This window comes from Pleurodeles waltl, chromosome 2_2 (assembly GCF_031143425.1).
Source record: "Pleurodeles waltl isolate 20211129_DDA chromosome 2_2, aPleWal1.hap1.20221129, whole genome shotgun sequence".
Lineage (NCBI taxonomy): Eukaryota > Metazoa > Chordata > Amphibia > Caudata > Salamandridae > Pleurodeles > Pleurodeles waltl.
In genome coordinates this window covers 495,915,095-495,934,804 of record NC_090439.1, presented here as the reverse complement: position 1 = coordinate 495,934,804, position 19,710 = coordinate 495,915,095, and the positions used below count along the sequence as shown (strand labels likewise).

At 42.8% G+C, this 19,710-nt stretch overlaps 1 protein-coding gene across 2 annotated transcripts in view; it reads left to right on the top strand.

The window, feature by feature from the left end:
- The window catches only part of CLUL1 (clusterin like 1), a 147,284-nt gene that overhangs the window by 106,950 nt on the left and 20,624 nt on the right, over positions 1–19,710 (top strand). For both annotated transcript variants that reach the window (XM_069219984.1, XM_069219986.1), the window contains exons 5-7: positions 1,871–2,309; positions 7,484–7,615; positions 15,967–16,181. In XM_069219984.1, coding sequence (XP_069076085.1) covers positions 1,871–2,309; positions 7,484–7,615; positions 15,967–16,181 — 786 coding nt within the window. The remainder of the gene's footprint in view (positions 1–1,870; positions 2,310–7,483; positions 7,616–15,966; positions 16,182–19,710) is intronic.

The following is a 19,710-nucleotide window of genomic DNA, read 5'->3' as shown; positions in this document are numbered from 1 at the left end:
GCAGAACACATTGTTTAGGGGGATGGAACACCCCACAACAGCACCCTGGAGATACACCCCTGAACACAACTGTGGTGAATGCCATTAGTGATCCGAAAAATCTGTGGTCTCACTTCGCACTCTCCAGAGGACTTCAGCAATTGTCCTCCTGCAGCCTAATAAAATCTTTTAATAACTTACCTGCAGATCCATGTCTAGCAAAGTTTTTCCGAGTTTATATTTAGGAACATTATCACATGCTGATTTCATTCATTCATTAGTAAATAATTTATTAGTTAATAAAAACTATAAAACATTCCAATCCCAAAGCAAGCATAGCTCAAACTATAATCAGAACAATAAAATCATCTGAACCCCAAAATTCCATTTCCAGCTAATAGCCAGTCCTATTTAACAATAGAACAAATGCTATCACAGACTAGCCCGCCCTCAGCCATTTGTAATCTACCAGGATGGATGTGCAAATCAGCCTAGCAATCAAGTTTTTTCAGATATTTTTTTGGCATAGCCCTAAAGTCTTTTAGTCCTTTTTCCTAGGAAGCAGAGTATCAGGGCGATTTGCATTAAAAAATGCTATCATTAATAATGTGCAAAACCATGCACAGTGTGCAAAACAAAACATCTGCACATTATGCTAAATATATTGTGTCAGGAAGGAATGTTAAATCTTGTTCCTAGTTACAGAATATCAAAACAATTAGCATTAAAACGTTAGCATTGATATGTGCAAAGTGGTGCAAAAATGCATATCATTACATCTGCGAGGTAAATAGGTGCCAATCGAATTTAATAATTAAACCCTAGGAAAATATCCCAAGACTGGCCCATCTTCGCTTTCTATACTAACATATAACCTGGGCAAAGTTTGACCGAAAGGGCGTTGGGTTCAGGATGAACTTTGAAAGAGTGCCTAAGCAGCTAAGTATGAAGAAAAAGTATGAAAAGTGATCTTAAGAATGAAACATGCTTAAAAGCTATAAGGTTATTCGAGATGCTTGATCCACAGTGACAAAGGTCTTTCTAAACCCTGCCTGTAAACTTAATGGAGTATTACACTCTTCAGTCCAATCTTCTATGTGGCTTAATATAACCTTCGCAAAAAGTTTCGTGAACTATTTTAAAGGCTAATTGGTCGATAATGAAGTGGATCGTTATCATAACACTTTATTAGACAATGATAATCTCAGTGCAATTAAAGGTGAGTCAGCAATCTCTTTCCATGGCCAGCAGCTCTCTGGTTGGAAAACACCACTACCCTTATTCTTCAAACATTTTAGAACTTTGCGATGGAAACACGTTGAAAAACAGTCAAAGGGCTTACAAATAAAATGCATACTAAACAGGGGAGAAAGAGGAGTCTGTGTCACATCAGCGAAGACCTGCAGTTCGGCTTTTGTAAACTGTTGATCTCGTATACCCACAATGCTGTGCAAACATCGCCAATGCATAAGAAGGGAACTAGTAATGTGAGCTCCTGCCAGCACAGGGTTAGTTCCGAGGGGTGAAAGGGAGACAGTGGTTAGAGCGTGCCCGCTCAGGTACGATCGAATGATAATGACGTCATGTGACATCCCCAATAGCTGTACTGGCTACTTTTTCGTGGCATGTGCATTGAAAAACACATGCCTAGCAGTGTGACATGAACAAGATGTCAACCCTCTACAACTCGCCATATGGAGTAAATGAGTCCTCGCATTTAAGTACATGTCGGTGCTTTACTGAGCTCTTGTATGAATGACCTTTTGCAGTTGAGCAGAAGTTTAAACCCTTAAATATTTCAAGGGTGCAACATTGTAAATAACATTGCACTGAATAATAACGAATTAGGGGTAAGATGGGGCATTAATAGTCTGCTTTTTTCGACAAACAGGTTGAAGACTTTTTCAGAGGAATTTCTCTTTCATCATCTGATAGCCAACGCGGCGAAGAAGATGATAGGTGGCGCAAGGAGGAGTCTGAAGAGGAGGATGCTCAGCTGATGCAGATGGAGACTTGGTTTGGTCAGCTGACCTCTGACATCAGAGCTGTGTTTGATCAAAGCGTTGCTTCATTCAAAGAGATGCAGACAGATTTCGATCCGCTTTTCCACAGGTACTTCATGTCTGACTCACCAGACATTAAAGCAATGACTCTGCCCACTGAGCACGCGGTCAGCGCAGAGGACCCTTTTCAAGACTGGAATATACCTGGCTTCTTCCAGTCACTGCTCGATTTCGGCTCTGACATTTGTGAACGATTCAGGGTCGGCTGGGCAACAATGGTGCATACATTTGAAACTGCAACCAAAGATCTGCTAGAAGAAGTCACAGGCAAGTTTTAAATAGTTATGTTTTTGTTTTTACGACATCCAGTAACAAAATTGCATGTGAATGATAGCATTGAAGTTACCCACTGAAAGGGAATTGGTGCCATTTCATCCCAGCCTGATACTCTATTAGTAATCTAGAAAACAGGTAACATAGGTTAGCAGGTGAGCATGTGGCTGTGATCGATAGCTTTCATCCTTCTAAGGTTGATAAACATGAGTGCCAATTTCAACTGTTCAATGTAAAGCCCCTTGACAAGCGCTTACAAAAAAGTGATTATTGTTACCTGCTTCACATCTTTCAGTGCAGTCCACTGCTTTGTGCACCATTCGCATAGGCCTTTGAAAAGACCCCGTTGTACGAAAATAATTGCCTGAAAACCTCTGATTTTATTAGAGACACAGAGGCAAATATTATGCTTTCTTTACGTGTTCTATTTAAACAGCAGCCAAGAAGGATGTAGCAGACTACAGTTTACAGGAGGCCAGGGAAGTGTTAACCAATAGAAAAGCATCTGTACTCCACCAATCAATACTCACCATCACTAGTAGTGACTTTGCCTGCGACCACGTATCCCTTTTTAGGGTCGAGCCTGCGTTGCATGCGCTCGCGCATGCGTATCACAGCGAGACGCTTTAGGTATTAGAAAAGTAATCGGAGCCCTGTCGACGTCACGTCAGTGTTTTTCATTGGTTCGTGGGCTTGCCTATTAAAATCTGCTTGCTTTCATTAGTCGAAGGCATGCATACGTCATGCCTTTTCCAGTGGCTAGCCCTCCTCGAGCGCATCAACCAAGTACAGAAAGCATGCAAGGCTCGCTGTTTTCTGTCCGGCTCGTGGACTACTTTTTCTCTATTTTACTAGTGCGATGTCGCTTGGCAGAAGTCGAGCGCTTTACACAATTAATTGCACTTTTTCGTGTTACGTACATAAATGCACTTTTGCCGATAGGTGAAAAGTCGGGTTAGGATTTTACAACGCTATCAGCTCTAACATGAGCAAACGCGAGACCCGTTGCATTGCAAATGCTTGTTCTGACAATGCAGTCAATCAGAAATGGTGAAACAACAGAAGAATGCACAGAACAAATAGGTCCAGAAGACAGACAAAACACTTCTTGCAAAGGTTCAGCAAACAGCTGACTGGCGTGAGAAGGATGCAGGCGGTGAAGAAGTTATTGTGAACCAATTTTGAAAGATGCCAGACTTCATGCACACTTCTTTCAGACATTGGGGGTGGTCTAGACATTTGGGAGTGAAAAATAATACACAACTCTGGTTAATGCCCGTACAGGAGCCACTTAGAAAGAAGCGAATGGATTAAGACATTGGAATAGTAGAGGATGAAGAATGGAGCGAGGCCTACCAGTATACATGAGTTGTGACAATTAGAGAGAGCTTCAGGATTACACAACTAAAAATACTCCATCGGGCTTACTATACAGTTGAGAAAATTGACTAATCCCTGACAGCAACTTCCTGAGAAGGTGTAAAGGAACTACATGGTGGGATTGGCCAATGTACAGCCATTCCTAGGGAGGAGTAGAACTCAAATTCAATGAGTGCTTGGATCACTTTTGATATACCAATAGTGACTACACTATTGGGAATATGGAAAGATGTAACACTCACCCAATAACCCCTAACATTCTGTGATTTAGCACTAATGGTACCAAGGAGGGATGTTGCAAGGGAATGGGCAAGTGATAAACCGCCCACCGTGGATAAGTGGGTGAAAATCCTAGCTTGGTGTCTGAGTGCCGAAAGCAGGGTATAGGAAATGCAAGGAAGCCCAAACCAGTTTGCCATGGAATGGGGCTTCTGGAAAGAACACAGTGATACTGGGCAATAAGGAGAAAGCTATTAAATCAGGTGATGAGTATGCAAGTAATTATGATGATATCCCAAGATTTTAGCACCAACTATGTAATGGGAGAACAGATACAGTGACCGTGGTGATCGACAACAGCAACTGAAACCAGAATATTTAACAATGGTTTATACTTTGCAACAAATTGACTTTAAAATCTATTGTACACCTTGTTTAAAACTCAATGAAGCTTTGTTTATAAACAAAAGAAAAATGTCACCCAGCTGTCAGGGTGGCATAATATGTAAAATATTAATAACACTGAGGTGGGAGGAAATTCACTTCGGTGTCTTTAATATATTGAGGACTTTCCAACACATGTTAGTTAGGAAAATCTGCATTTTATGGCAAGGCCGGAGGGTCCTATTATGTTTGTTTAAAGCATACTGACAACAGTCGTAGATGCATGTGGTATCAACTTGAAATAAAATGCACAGAAATGTGTGTCATTTGACTATCCTCTAGATCTGAGACTGTCCTTTAAGCTGGTTCCTGCCCAAATGTTTTAGAAGTCATAGAGCTCTTAGAGGTATCTGGTAAAAAAGTGTCAGTTTCAATACAGGCCAGGCTTATAATCCACTGGATCCATAGAGCTAATACAGGAGAGGAAACTGGGCATTGAGGTTTCCAGGATCAGATTAAAAGTTGAGAAGAGAAAGTTTTAATATTTTCCACTTTTGGTTCATACACTTTAAGGCATATACCCACACAAGAGTTTGGCAGGGTAGGAAAATGCAGATATTCTACTGTCAATAAAGTAATTTTAGTTCTTCAAGAGACATTCAAACACATTTTTGACAAAGAACATAATCTAGATGAAGAGTCTTAACATCAGGAAGTTGTTTTATATTGACTAGATATAGAGGCACAGTTTAGGGTTCCTACCTGTGTGGATTGGCTGCAAGACATGGTGACTTGCAACAATCACATTGAAACATACACTCTGCTCCAACCGCCTACATCCAGGACTCAGGATATTTAGGGCCTTTTTGATCCTACTGACTCCACACCGCACCTGAGGTTGAATGACCATGTTGCTCCTTGATGTCCATAGATATATGATGTGTGCCTTGGGCTGTAAAACTCCTTCCTATTCTGTGACTCTCTGTGCCTTTTTTGGCTCTATATCTCTGTTTCTGTCTCGAGATGATCTTGGCCAGTGACTACCCAACTTTGTTCCATTCTCTCTCCAGTCTGGGATCAGAAGTGAGGGCAAAGGAGGAGGTACACTGGATGGGGAGGAGACAGAGAGAAAAAAAAAGATATATATGGGGGAAAATGGATGAGCAGATAGATACATGTGCAAGAGAAAGGAATAAAGATATCAGAACCATCAGTGTGTCCTATCATTGTGGGCGCCTTTAATATTACAACTGGCATCAAGGAGAAAGGAGCGACGTGCCATAACACCACATGCCATTACAACTAGCAACGCAAAGTCGGGAGCCCACTCTGATCATGTGACAACAAGGAGGACAGAGCGCATCAGGAGCTCAGCCCGATCATGCGGACATCAAGAAAAACAGTGTGACGTCGGGAGCCCACCCCGATCATGCAGACACAAGGAAGCTCAGCGTGACATCGGGAGCCCACCAGATTATGCTCAAGGATGACCGAATGCTGCCCCCCCAACAGTGAAGCAGTACAACTACATTATGAGGGAGAAGAGAATGATGAACACAGATACTTCTTTCAGGTATTCGCCAGCAGTTCAAATCTTGCAATGTATTTACTTTTCACTGTTTAAAACAACTGCTGGTATATGAAGAGCACTGCAGGGAGGACTGTGTGTGCTGGGTAATGTGCTCCGATTGGTTGAACTTCCTGTACAACAGAACCTCAGGGAAGCTGAAACTCAATACACTGACGTATTCCAAAAAACTAAAACTCATACCATTTTAAGGAGAACAGAAGGTCATATCCTTCAACCACACTTAACTCCATTCTGCGTGTGTGGAGTATAGCAAGTTGTTTTAGAATGACATTTCAGAGAGTTTGGTGCATAGTGGAGCTCATTCAATGTAGGGGTCGCTGTGATACACAGGGCCTGAGCATATGTTATTTTGTGAGCCCTGCATGGGGAATGCTCCCTTGTACCGAAGCTCCCAGCCAAGTGATCCAATGAGTGAGTGCTTTATCCAGTAGTGCTGACCCTTTTTCGACTAGAACATAGGCACTCTTTCTGACCGGAACATGTCCTAGCTTATGCCCAAAATAATGTCTGCACCTTAATTGTCCACACTTCAAGGTGCAGCCTATGTGAGGTACAGCAGTAGTGAAGCATTCTGCTGAATAAACACTTTGGTTCGTTTTTAGATGAATGTCAGCATATTTCCTGGGCCAGGTGGATGAGAAGAACCATAGCCTATGCACCCCCTTCTTGTTATGTAATGGATATTAGCATCTGTTTTCGTTTAGTTGTCATTCTAAAGTTGTGGATTGTTCAAAATGGCTTCTTGCCGCTAGATACCAACAGACCTCCATGAACTAAGAACAAGGCAGTAATTGATGACGAGCCACAATTTCACATTTCTCCAAAATTAAGGTGTTTTTATTTCCCTCTTGACAGTTGATGGGAATTACTTCCCCAGTGGAGCAGCCAGGATAGAGAAAGCTATTCCTTCATTTCAAGTCTTTTTACTTTCTTCCTATCACCTACACATAAAATCGACGGACATCCCAGCACATGGATATTCCAGTACTGCTGGAGGTCAGCGCAGTTTGCTGCCCCTTGTGCCATAACCAGATGCAAACAAACGCCTTTGAGCCTTCAGGTTCCTACTTATGTCTTCATCAATCACTCCTTTTGGATTTGCCTTTCTTCTGATGATTAGTGGTTGAGAGAGGGAACATTCTTGTATAACACCAACATCAAAAGCATCAACTAGGTTGGCATGTGAGTGTAGAAAAGAAGGATTAAACTACAACCTTGAGATTTAATAATAGTACTGCCAAAAAATAATATTCAGAATAGCACTATACAAGATTGTGAGGTTAGTATTTACAGGTAAGTAAAGATTTACTAATCTTAACTTCACATGCAGGTACCTAAAGATACCCCGATTCTCCACTCCTTCAAGGTATATCTGTTTAAAGGTATATAGCATGGAGTTAAAAATATCAAACTATACCTACCTATGTACACTTACCTTCGTGATACTGCCTAGTTATATTCCAGATACAGTTTTACATATGGACGATTTTTTTCACTGTTATCACTTGACAAACATCACAAAAAGCTTTAGAAACCAAGTGCATACATTTCACAAAAAGGTGCATTTAATGCAGAACACACTTTGGTCTTCCAGATTCTAGGGGAACCCTTGCCAGGATTATGTCGGGACACGACACAGTGTTATGTATGGAACTTCAACAGAACACTTCGGGATGTCAGCAATTCCAAGAGAGGTGTCAACAATGTCAGAACATCATTTTGAAAGGTATATTGTGAAAATATTTATTTGGGAAGTTTAAAATTATATTTAGCCGATATTGTGGATTGCAGGGATTTTCAGGCTGCTATCTAAAAGGTCGGAATCCAAGTAGTGATTTTATTTGTTATCATACATGGCAAGTGGCGAAAAGGAGTAGCTTTGACCTTAGGTGTCAAAATCCTATCCTATAGGAATGTATGGATATCTGTATGTTACATGAGGCTGCTTTTATTTGGCATGTCGAGCAGCCAGAAAATACCTAATCTCATAGCTCACTGGATGTTAGTGATGAAAGGGAAAGTATGTCAGAATGTGGGAAACTCGTAGGGCCTTGATCAGAACAAATTCGTATCTACAAGAACAAACATGAAATCCCCACACCCACAGAAGTGAGTTATATGCATGGTTCTCTGCTTTCCAGGGAAATTGCATGTACCACCTTAGAAAGAAAATGCACTGCAGACCAGTGTTAATCAGTGGTTTGTTCTAAGGGCCCAATTCACAAAGGTAAACTTAGACCTGAAGCCTAGTTTAGATCTGAAGTCTAAGTTTAGACCTGAGGTCTAAGGGTCTAATTCACAAAGGTAAGCTTAGCCTTCAGGTCTAAGTTTACCTTGGTGAACTGGACTTTTGGACTTCAGGTCTAAACGTAGGCTTCAGGTCTAAGTTTACCTTTGTGAATTGGGCCCTAAGTGTTCAAAAGAACAACACTTACATCCTTTGACAGCATCAATGCTGTTCCTTCAATGTTAACTCTGATGATTAGAAGAGTGACACTACATCTTTCATGAGCAACTAAAGTTCATTCTACACTAATTACTATCTATGCTAAGGATTCCCAATGAGCAGATGGATGGATAGGAGCACTGAAGTTATGCAAAGATTGAGCCATTGTAATATCAGATGACATATATCCAGTTATCTGTTGCCTGTTCTGATTTCAGAAATATCTTGTTTTCCATAGTAAAAAGGTAAAAAGTTAGATAATATGCTGCATATAAAAGGCAGTGCAGTCACTGAAGCGTAGCAGAATTTGTTAGAACATCTTTCCTCTCTTAAAGCGGAGTGAAGAGGTTCGAATCTTTCTTTGCAGATTGTGTTAATATACATAACGTTGCATCTAATGGATTGGGAAATGTATTGCTTTCAAGAGAAAATGCAACAGTCACATGGCTAAGCACATTTCACACAGGATGGACAGAATTCATATTTTTTTGCAAAATGGCTGTAGCGAGGCACCCATGCTAAGAGAAAAACAAATAACACATAATAGGAAGTAGGCCTATACTTAAAAAAAATTTGATAAGCATCGAGGATGCTTGTGGAAGCATTATTCAGACAAGCCAATTAAACCTGAACATTTTCAGACAGGCATGCAGATATCTAAACAAACTAGGAGGGGAAACAAACAGAAGAGATAATCCAACAAGCACTCTGCTAACAGATAACTGAGGGCCAGATGTAGCAAAGTAAAATTTTGCGAGTTGCAAATTGCGAGTCATACCGACTCGCAATTTGCAACTCGCAAACTTTTATGCAGAAAGGTGTCTCAGACACCTTCTGCGACTCGCTATGGGGTCGCAAAGACCCACCTCATGAATATTAATGAGGTGGGTCGCATTTTGCGACCCCATAGCGAGTCCATGCACTCACAGGGATGGTGGCCTGCTGGAGACAGCAGACCTCTATGTCTGTGACTGCTTTTTTAATAAAGCACTTTTTTTTTCTTTTTGCAGCCCGTTTTCCTTAAAGGAAAACGAGTTGCAAAAAGAAAAACTTCCGAAACCATTTGGTTTCGTTTTTTTTAGAGTAGGCAGTGGTCCATAGGACCACTGCCTGCTCTGAAAAAACATTTTTTTTGGCATTCACAAAGGGGAAGGGGTCCCACGGGGACCCCTTCCCTTTTGCGAATGAGTTACCACCCACTTCAAGTGGGTGGTAACTGCGAGTTGGTTTGCGACCGCTTTCGCGGTCACAAAGCAACTCATGTCTGTGACTGCTTTTTTAATAAAGCAGTTTTTTTTTTCTTTTTGCAGCCCGTTTTCCTTAAAGGAAAACGAGTTGCAAAAAGAAAAACTTCCAAAACCATTTGGTTTTGGTTTTTTCAGAGCAGGCAGTGGTCCATAGGACCACTGCCTGCTCTGAAAAAACATTTTTTTCGGCATTCACAAAGGGGAAGGGGTCCCATGGGGACCCCTTCCCTTTTGCGAATGAGTTACCACCCACTTCAAGTGGGTGGTAACTGCGAGTTGGTTTGCGACCGCATTTGCGGTCACAAAGCAACTCAGCATGGCGATGCAGTCGCAAATAGTAAGGGAACACCCCTTCCTATTTGCGAGTCGCATCCCCAAATTGCGAGTCGGTACCGACTCGCAATTTGGGGATGTGCATCGCGTTAGGCTGTTTGCATGGCGTAAACTGCGTTTTTCGCAGTTTGCGACATGCAAACAGCTACCTATATCTGGCCCTGAGTCCCAAGGTATAAGAAGACAGTAAACCATAGTGAGCCAGGTGGTCAGGCACAATGATCACGCTGAAGCCAAACACTGAAATGATCTCACTGCCTGTGATCTCAAGCCACTATCATGCCTACATTGTCCCTTATTTTGCAAAGGAAAAATGGGAAAAACAAGTCACGCCTGAATGTAGATCACATGGTTCTCACCTGCACCTCTTCCATGCTTAGCACAATGAGAAGAAAGGGATGCTGCTGAGTGTCTGAGGTTCATTATACCAACCAGCTGAGAGACGAGGGTATCAATCTCTCAAAATAAACACTTAAGACTGCATCTAGTAGCTGAGGAAGAAAAATAAAGTGTGCTAAAACAGATTTTCCACAGTGTTAGCGCATAATCAATGCGAACTGGATTCAGCAAGGGCCTTTTAGTGTTTATGAATATAAACACAAGAGTTTGCAAACACATATACTGCGTTTCAGAAACAGACCTGTTGGTGTTTCCCTGACCCGGAGTGGGTGGTCGTACCATAAGCTACTACAACTGAACTAGACTATACAACCATTCGCCTAATGGCTTTTGGTGCTGGCGTCACCAGGTCTACACAAATCTGGAGATTGGCATGATGTACAGTCAGTCGACACAAGAATGCAGTGACAGGGAAACACTCTAAGCCAGCCAATGGAAAGTAGATAAACAATACAAACCAGAGCTTTAGGGATGCACTTATTCGAGGCACAATATTGGCCGAAGTACATCTCCCAAACACAAGCCATCTTCAGCTTCCGACAGCAGTAAAAGGGCATTCAACAAAGCATTCTGTCAGAGACAAACCCATGCGCATTTCCAGTAAGATTATGTAAGAGTTTCCTTTTTTGCAGCTTATTTAAGCTCAAACAGGGCCAAAGGACTTTAGAGCGCTTTATAAGATAACCACACATTACAAATATTTAGGCACGGGGAGGTTAAGGCCCTATGAATTAAGCTACTTTATGGTTGGTAATGCCCCAATTCATAAAATTAGAGCCTTTCCGACCGTAACATGGTATTTTCTTAATTCTCCAAACCTAATTTGTGATTTCATAAGATATCATCGAATCTGACCGAACTGCAATTTAGGTTTGGAAATAGATATCAAATCAGTATTTGGAAGAGACATATTAAGGGCGTCCTTTTCAGATACCAGTTCCTTTAGGGATGTATTAATGTTTAGCAACTGAAATACGTCTGCAAAACATTAATATTTTGCCACATTCTCAAGGGAGTTGGTAAGCCATTTCCAAAGGGAAAGGGGTCCTTTTGGGACCCATTCCACTTTGTGAATATTCCGTAAAACGTTTATTAGGAGCAGGCAACAGTCCATGGGACTACAGCCTGCTCTTAAAAAAAGTTTTATGTAACTTTTTTAAACACATCACGTTGGCCTTTAAGGAAAACTGGTTACATTTTTTGGCAAAAGCACTAGGTCTTGCTTATGTGACAGCTGTTGGGTTTGTCAATGTTTCATCAATGTTATATAGCAGTGCTATGATGCGGTCATAGCTCTTTTTAGGGTCGAGCCTGTGAGTGCATGCCCTAGCGCATGTGTCTCGCATGCAAGACAGTCTTGTGTTTAGTAAAGGGCTAATTAGCGCCTGTCCACTGCTCCCGACATGATCAGAGGTACTATTTTGTTCTTTTAATTTCCAGTGCCCCGCAAACAGAATGCTTGTGACTGCCAAAAACGTGCCCAGCAGGACAAACAAAGTTGCAAAGTTTAATTTTTTAAAGCTAACTTTCTTCTATTTTGTTAAGTCGTCTTTCTCAGTTTCCACTCATGTTTTTTTTTGGTTTTGCTTGTGGGCGCTGTTGTCAAAAGATGACAATTAAATTGTTTGAAATATGCGAGATCTATAGCATTGCAAATGCTTGTTTTTGTTTACTTTCAGCCATGCCGCATAGCAGCCACCCTGCTATACAGCATGGCTAAAAAACCTTGATGAAGCCGACAGCTCTCACATATGTGAAACCTGTTGGCTTTGCCATTTTGTTTTTTTTTACCTGAATGATGCTCCCCTTCTAGCATCAAAAATAAAGAAGGGACAATTGTGGCTGGTTTGAACTCAGAAACAGTAGTCAGTTATTCAGGCAAAAAGAAAAGGTATGTAGAGTTATCAGTCTACATCATAATATGCCAAATGACTGCTTAAATAAGATTTACCGCCAATGTATGCATTGCACCACTTTATAAATGTGCCCTTCTAACACCACATTAGCGCAAACAAATGATGCTAATGTGGCTTTGGAATTGCACTAGGGGCTTTTAAATATGCCCCAGAGTGCTTTAAAGTTGGGCACACAGCGTTATGCAAATCTGGCAGCGGCAACTAACAGTGGCTGCCTGCAGTCTAATGCTTCTCTGTTCTTGCACACTGAGAAGACAACACACTGCCAAGCTGCAAATATTAAAGTTATTTAGAAGTGAACAGACTCCGTGAATATCTAGAAAGGTTCCCTGAACAGCAAACTGTTTTCCTGGCATTTATAGTGGCACACAGTTTCACACAGGGTCTTAATGACATTGCTCGAAAAGTGAAAATAATCTCCCTCAGAGCCCCGACAGTGGATGCAACTACTACCAAACGCAGCAAAAATGGTGCAATCTCCCTACAATTAAAGTGGTAGTTTGATCGCTGTAGTGTTCTTTATGAGCCACAAAGTTGTCTGTTGAGTGAAATTAAACAGCATCCTCTACAAGTAGTGCTGGTGTGAAAAACCTCAAAGCTACAGCGTTGTGTAAATATGTTCGTTTTGCAGTTAGACATAGCATGAACGTGACCCAAAGGTATTGAGATGCTTTACATGAGCATCAGTTATATTACACAAGGACACAATTTTTTTTATTTTCATAGGCATGGGGAGATTGAGTGATTTGCCCAGAATCAGACTTGGTTTCCGAGTTCGAAAGTCGGCAGTTCAGTTGTGGTGGCTGTCATGTAATTTTTAAAACACCCCTGACTTGGGCCAATGACTGCCACTCATGCCTCCCCTCCTTAACCACGCCACAATTCAGTCTCCTAACTCAGGTCATATTTTCCAGTCCTTTGAATTACAAGGTTGCTGGTCTGACTAAGGGTAAGCAAGAAAGCTGCAGTTCTCTTGCCACCAAAAGTCTCATCTTTAGGGACCGTGAGCTGATTCAGCAGAGTTTGCTGTTCTGAGAACACACAGAAGCTGTCGCATAGGCACGGATGGAGAATGGGAGGGACACAAGGGACGAATTGAAAGATGTACCCAAAGAAGAATAAACACTGAGATTTTGCACTAACTAACTTCCGGCCTGAGTGAAAAATAAACCTCTCTTCTGGAGAACAGCAGTGTAAAGCTGTGCTCATAAACTGTAGGTTCTTTTTTATCTGTGCCAACCATTTGTCCCCTGCATGATTTTTAGCTTCCATATTAGAGAAATTGGAGAGCAGCCCCCACCAACACACCGCCAGCCCACACAGGACAACGCCTGTCAAAGCCAACAATCAATTTCCAGGTAGCAATCTATAATCACAATATCACAAGATATATATATGTACTTATATGGAAGTTATGTAAAGCGCTGTATGTTTCCTTTCAGTTATTTAGAGGGCCATACAAATACATATCACCTCAAACCAAATGAAAAGCAGAGCATATATATCACTCTGGACACCTAGAGTCATAGGCAGCAAACATGCTCCTATCTGCTCTTGTACTGCCAATGAATTAGAAAGGAGTATGGGCAACCAAGGCCAAATTGGTCCCAGGGAGGTGTTAAGGGCATGGAAAGGGGGGAGAGAATTCGAAGTCTGCGGGGAATGAGGCCCTAGTCTAGGGTGCTTCCACGCAGAATTCCCCCATTTATTTAAGGTTTCATTGCCTAAGCAATCAATGACAGAAGCAGGTCTGGCAAACAAGACCAGTCTAACAAGTCTTAACTTGTACACATTACAACCAACGCACTCAGTACAGATTGAATGATAGAAAGTCAAAAGTCATATATATTTCAAACAGGTTCGTCCTGCGTTGACAATTATTCTTTTATTCCGAAATCCCAATTCCATTCACGGTCTCTGTACAATTCTTCAAAGAAGTCAGTTCGTACTTGACAGCCAACACGTTTCATCACAAAGTGACTTTATCAAGGCTGTAGGGTATAGAAATGGACATATATGTATGAACATGGTACAGAAATGTGCACTGGCTGAGAAATCAGGTGATTGCCCAGGGAAAAATATATAAGAAGTTAAGGATTTAGTGGCATGCCCTCACCGAAAATGGGATAGGTGTATATGTAGGTAGTGCAACATGTGTATACAGCAAACGTGCAGATATCTACTTATAAAAAATGTTGCCCGTGACGCGAAACGCAGATAAAAAGGTGTCAGGATAAAGAACACCTGACGTGTCTATTAGGAAATATCGGGGGGAAAAGAGGTCAAAATGTTCACTTTTTACTGTCCTTGGTGCACTACGGCCCCAAAGTGAAACGCAGAGAGATGTAACAGTGGAATATAATACATTGACTAACCCACATTTTAATAATGTCCACGGCGTCATATGGTCGCGTCCGTATCCACAGTGTCGATTGCGTAAGTAGTGGCGGCTTGTGAGTCTACACAAGTATATATGGAGTGATCTGTTCAGGTGAACTTCCCAAGTCTTAACTTGTACTGAGGAAGTTGCTGAGACACTGCCCATGTCTAGCTGTGCCTTTGTATAGGCCTTTACCTAACTGCAAATTGGTTTCAGGTGCTACGGCAAAGGGTGTTTGTGGGTGTGGGGGGTTATGTATATATGTGTGTGTATGTGTGTGTGAGTGTGTGTTGTCACACCAGAGTCACCTGCATTATAAAAACACCCTCTGCTTGTCAGTCGCTCCAGTTCCCTTCATGGTGTTGCTGTATCCACAAGCCTATTGCTATTTGGACTGCTCTCTCTTAACGATGGCCACAGTCTTCATTGTTTTCTTAATGGCTTCTACAGTCCACTGATGCCCCTATCAATCAATCAATCAGTTTTTATAAAGTACAACTACTCACCTGTGATGGTCTCAACTCCCACAGGCTTCTGTGTTTTTCTCCATTGCTTATCTGCCCCTTTTCCCTCTCTGTGTGTGAGTGTAATTTCCTGTGAGTTGTGAACTGCTCCCTGCAAATCTATGGGTTTAACTATGCAACCTCACTCAGCAGTAAACACTCTAACTACATCAATGGCATTATTTGTACCCTGTTGGGAGTGGGAGGTCAGTGGCCTGCCAGGTCATAGGAGATCATGGCCATGGCCTGTGATCCCCTTTCAGAAGAACACCTGCCAAATTTAGAGATCCCTGCCAGGTAGGTTGTGGATATTAACAAGGTAATGAACCTAAGTGGAACCTCCTACCTTGGAATAGATGTGCATGTATTTTTTTTTATAAATGATAGTGTTTTTAAGGGAATATGCGGTTATACCGATACACATCTAACTCTCCTCTTTTAATCACTGTTCTTTGCTCCAGCAAAAATTCTGCCACCTGAGCAGTCTATAGTAAAATAGCACAATTCGGGTAAAAGTGTATGATCATTAGAATACTTCTAGATACATTTGGTTTGGTGTAGGTCATTGTAAGGCAGCATTTAGAGGAGGCACACAAACTGGGTAGGGGAAGAAAGATATAATACCCTTTCACTGTTATCATAGAAAATAATTTCTGTTTCAAAATAGGCAGTGCGGTCCTTATGAACATACATAAAATACAATTTGCAAGATCAATTTAAAATAAATTATTGTTTAAACACAATATTACATTAATGTAACAGTTATAATTGAACTCAAGATGAATTCAAATTTATATAGACACTAATAAAATATTAGAAGTCATATTTGTGTTCATCTTTTCCTATGCATCAGACTGTCCAGATGTTCCAGAGCTACGACTAAAGACTGAAGAAGCACTTAAACTGGTGAATAGGTCCCACCAGCAGCATCAGCAAATGTTCCAGATAGTCCAGCAGCACGCCGAAGACACTGCAAGCTTGATGCATGAAATGAAGAAACGGTTTGGGTGGGTGTCCGAACTGGGCAACTTGTCCACAGGATCTGAAAACATCTTTAACATCGTAAAGGTAACCAGAGATACCCTAAACACAAAGTTAATTTCTACAAAAATCTATAAAAACAAATAATTGTAATTCTTATTTCCTTATCCATGAATCCCGAAGCACTGTTAAATATGGATGACAAGAGCCAATCAGGATTATAGCCACTTAAATTAGGGAGCTTGTTATTTTCCTGGTACAACAAGACTAGGCTTTATTTCCTCTCTTCCGGGTTCTGTTCGTTCTGGCTGTACAGCTATATGCTATATGCATGACATTTTGCAGATAACATACCACTGGTATTGGAGGAAACTAAACAATCCAGTGTGGTTTCTGGTCTCTGCATCAACTAGAGCAAATCTAGCACATTTCCAACAGGTGGAAGCTAAGGTATTGGAAAGAGTTTCCAGGCTGTAGCTCTAAAAAGAAAGACACAAGGCGCAGCCAGGCGAGCCCCTGGCGACGGAAGGTGAAGAGTCGGTAGACCAAGGGGCACAGGTGGACGGAGAAGCACCCCTGACTAGGTCCTTCATGATATTAAACAAAAGTACACTGTTCCAGTAGATACAAAGGTAGAAAAATCATCATCAGGCACTTCTATACATAGGAGCTAAAACCCTCACACATCATATCAGATGTCATGCTTCATCATAGGGTAGTTCCTCGTCAGAAAGGCGCTGCAATATCTGATGGGCCCCACTGGGGGGCACTTTGCCGTGGTTCTTAACTGAAGATGTGTGCCACGATGAAGAGCACGTAGGAATTGATTCAAACCTACTGGGAAAGGTCAAAACATACACAGGAGAGAAAAAACACAAAAGTTTAAAATTGCCTCAGGACCCTCCAAACCCTAGTTTATTGAATGCGGCAGGGTCCTGGACAAGGTTAAAAAGCGATGTAGAGTAGACAAGCAATAATGTACCCACACTCTACTAAAAAGGAGGTGGAGGAAACTTGCTTCCAAGATCACAGTGGTTCAACAGACAATTCCACTCCTCAGGCCCTGGGAGGCGAGCAGGTTTAGCAATCCTTTTGGCCACCAACTTCCCGGGATAGGTACTTAGTGTACAAGCCAAGATTCCTGGGAGACTCTTCCTTCACATAGACCTTCGAGGGCATAGGCTGACGGTAGCTACCATTTACGGTCCAAATGAACAGCAGGAACGATTCTTAAGGGACGACCTGGGGAGGGTTCTGGCTACCCCGGATGAGGACATTGTGGTCGGGGGAGATTTTAATCTAGTGCCAGACACCCAGCTTGACAGATCAGTCCAGGGATATGGCCAGAGAGGTGCCTTCCCAAAGGATTTCAGGGAGTGGGTGGGGGCGGCAGGAGTCATAGATGTCTGGCGTAAGCAACACCTGACAGAGAGGGCATACTCTTTCTTTTCCGCAGCACACCAGACCTATGCACGCATTGACCTTTTCCTCACCTCACCATACGTTACCAACCGGGTTGCCAAGACTATGATCGGAGTGGCATCCCTGTCAGATCACGCCCCGCTCACGCTGTCGCTTGCTCTTCCACCACACGCCCCAGCTGCAAAATGTTGGCATCTTAATACGAGACTCCTAACATACAAAGACTTACTAGCGGAAATTGAGGACACAATAAAGCATTACCTAGACGCAAATGATACCCCTGAGGTTAGTGTTGCCACTTTATGGGAAACTCTTAAAGCAGTTATTAGGGGGCAGTTCATAGCAATAGCGGCAAGACTAAATAAGGCCCGACGGCAGCAGCTAGAGAATGACATAAGGAGTCTTAAAGTCACCCCCGGCCGGACTGGGTCTTTGGTGGTCCGTATTACCACTCTCCGTAAGAAGCTACGAGCCTTAGACAGTGATAAGGCGGAATACACCCTATTACGAACCAAGCAGAAATATTACACAGGGGGTAATCGGGCGGGCCGCCTACTGGCTCACTGACTCCAGGTACAGGTTGCGGGACGACCTGTGGCAGAGCTCCAATTGCCTGATGGCAGGCGGACCTGCCAGGAGGAGCAAATCTTACACTAGTTTGAGCGGTTCTACTCCAACCTGTACACATCAGAGGAACTTGATGAGGAGGGAGTGGAGGGCTATCTGAAATCCGTCCCCCTGACCCGAATCCCTCCAGCTGCTAGTGAACTGATGGACGGAGATATCACTACAGCGGAGGTCCTAGCGGCCATACACCGTCTATCACCGTGTAAAGCACCTGGTGCAGACAGCTTCGGGGCGGAGTACTATAAGTCTTTTAGTCGCCTGCTGGCGCCAGTGCTGGCTCGATTATACAACACTTTAAGCGCGGCTTCCCCCTTTCACCCCATGATGCAACTAGGCATGGTGACCGCAATTCCCAAGCCGGGGAAGCCCTGCGCCTGTGCTCCTCATACTGACCCATCACTTTACTGAACGTGGACGCCACTATCTTTACGGGAGTCCTGGCCCACAGACTTAAACCACACATGCAGGGCCTGATTGACCGGGTTCATCCCTGAGCGCTCCTGTAGCAATAATACTAAAAGACTATGCCATCTACTGGACAAAGTACATTAAGCCCAAATCCCAGCCCTTCTTCTTTCTATTGATGCGGAAAAGGCCTTTGACCAGGTCCACTGGGTGATACCTTCATGAGGTTCTGAGGCATATCGGACTTGGTTCTAGATTCCGCGACTGGATACGCTGCAAATATGATAAACCTAGAGGTATGGTGTCTGTGAATGGCAGATTGTCCCAGCAGTTTTCTATTTCAAGGGGCACGCAGCAGGGTTGCCCCTCTCACCCCTACTATTTGCCCTATACATTGAGCCCTTTGCTGAACGTATATGCAATAATCCAGACATAACTGGCCTACCGATGGGTGGTAGAACACATAAACTGGCTCTCTACGCAGACGATGTGCTGCTCCATCTCTTTCAGCCTCAAACCTCCCTGGCAGGGAGATGACAGAACTGACAACATTTGGTGGAGTATCAGGCTTTAAAACTAATCTCACCAAATCATCAATACTGAATGTAACTATCCCAGAGGTGGAGAGGTGCTCCCTTGAGGTGGGGCTTCCCTTCTCTTGGGCACTCAAGAAATCATGTATCTGGGCCTGAAAATACATCCCATGTCAGAAGCGACGGCAGCATGTAACTACACTAGGATATTAGACTCCGCCCACACTGAACCGACGAAATGGAGTGCTTACGGCTGCTCGTGGCAGGGTCGTATAGCTGCGATTAAGATGGGTCTCCTGCCTAAAATACTTTACCTCATGCAGACACTGCTGCTGCAGCCGCCCCCCACCTACTAGACAAATTGTGATTATATGGGAGTATATTTCGAACGGTAAGAGGGCTAGAATGTCGAAGGGCCAAGCATACCTACCTCAGGCAGAGGGAGGCCTGGGTATCCCACATCTGCTTAGCTACTACTATGCAGCTCAGCTGCATTATATGGTTGAATGGGCCCGCCCGCGGACTGAAAAATACTGGTGTTTTATCGACCAGGCAGTAGCGGGAATGCACATATGGAAAGTGCCATGGTTCCCTAGAAGGCACCAACCGCCCGGAGTGTATGTTTCCCC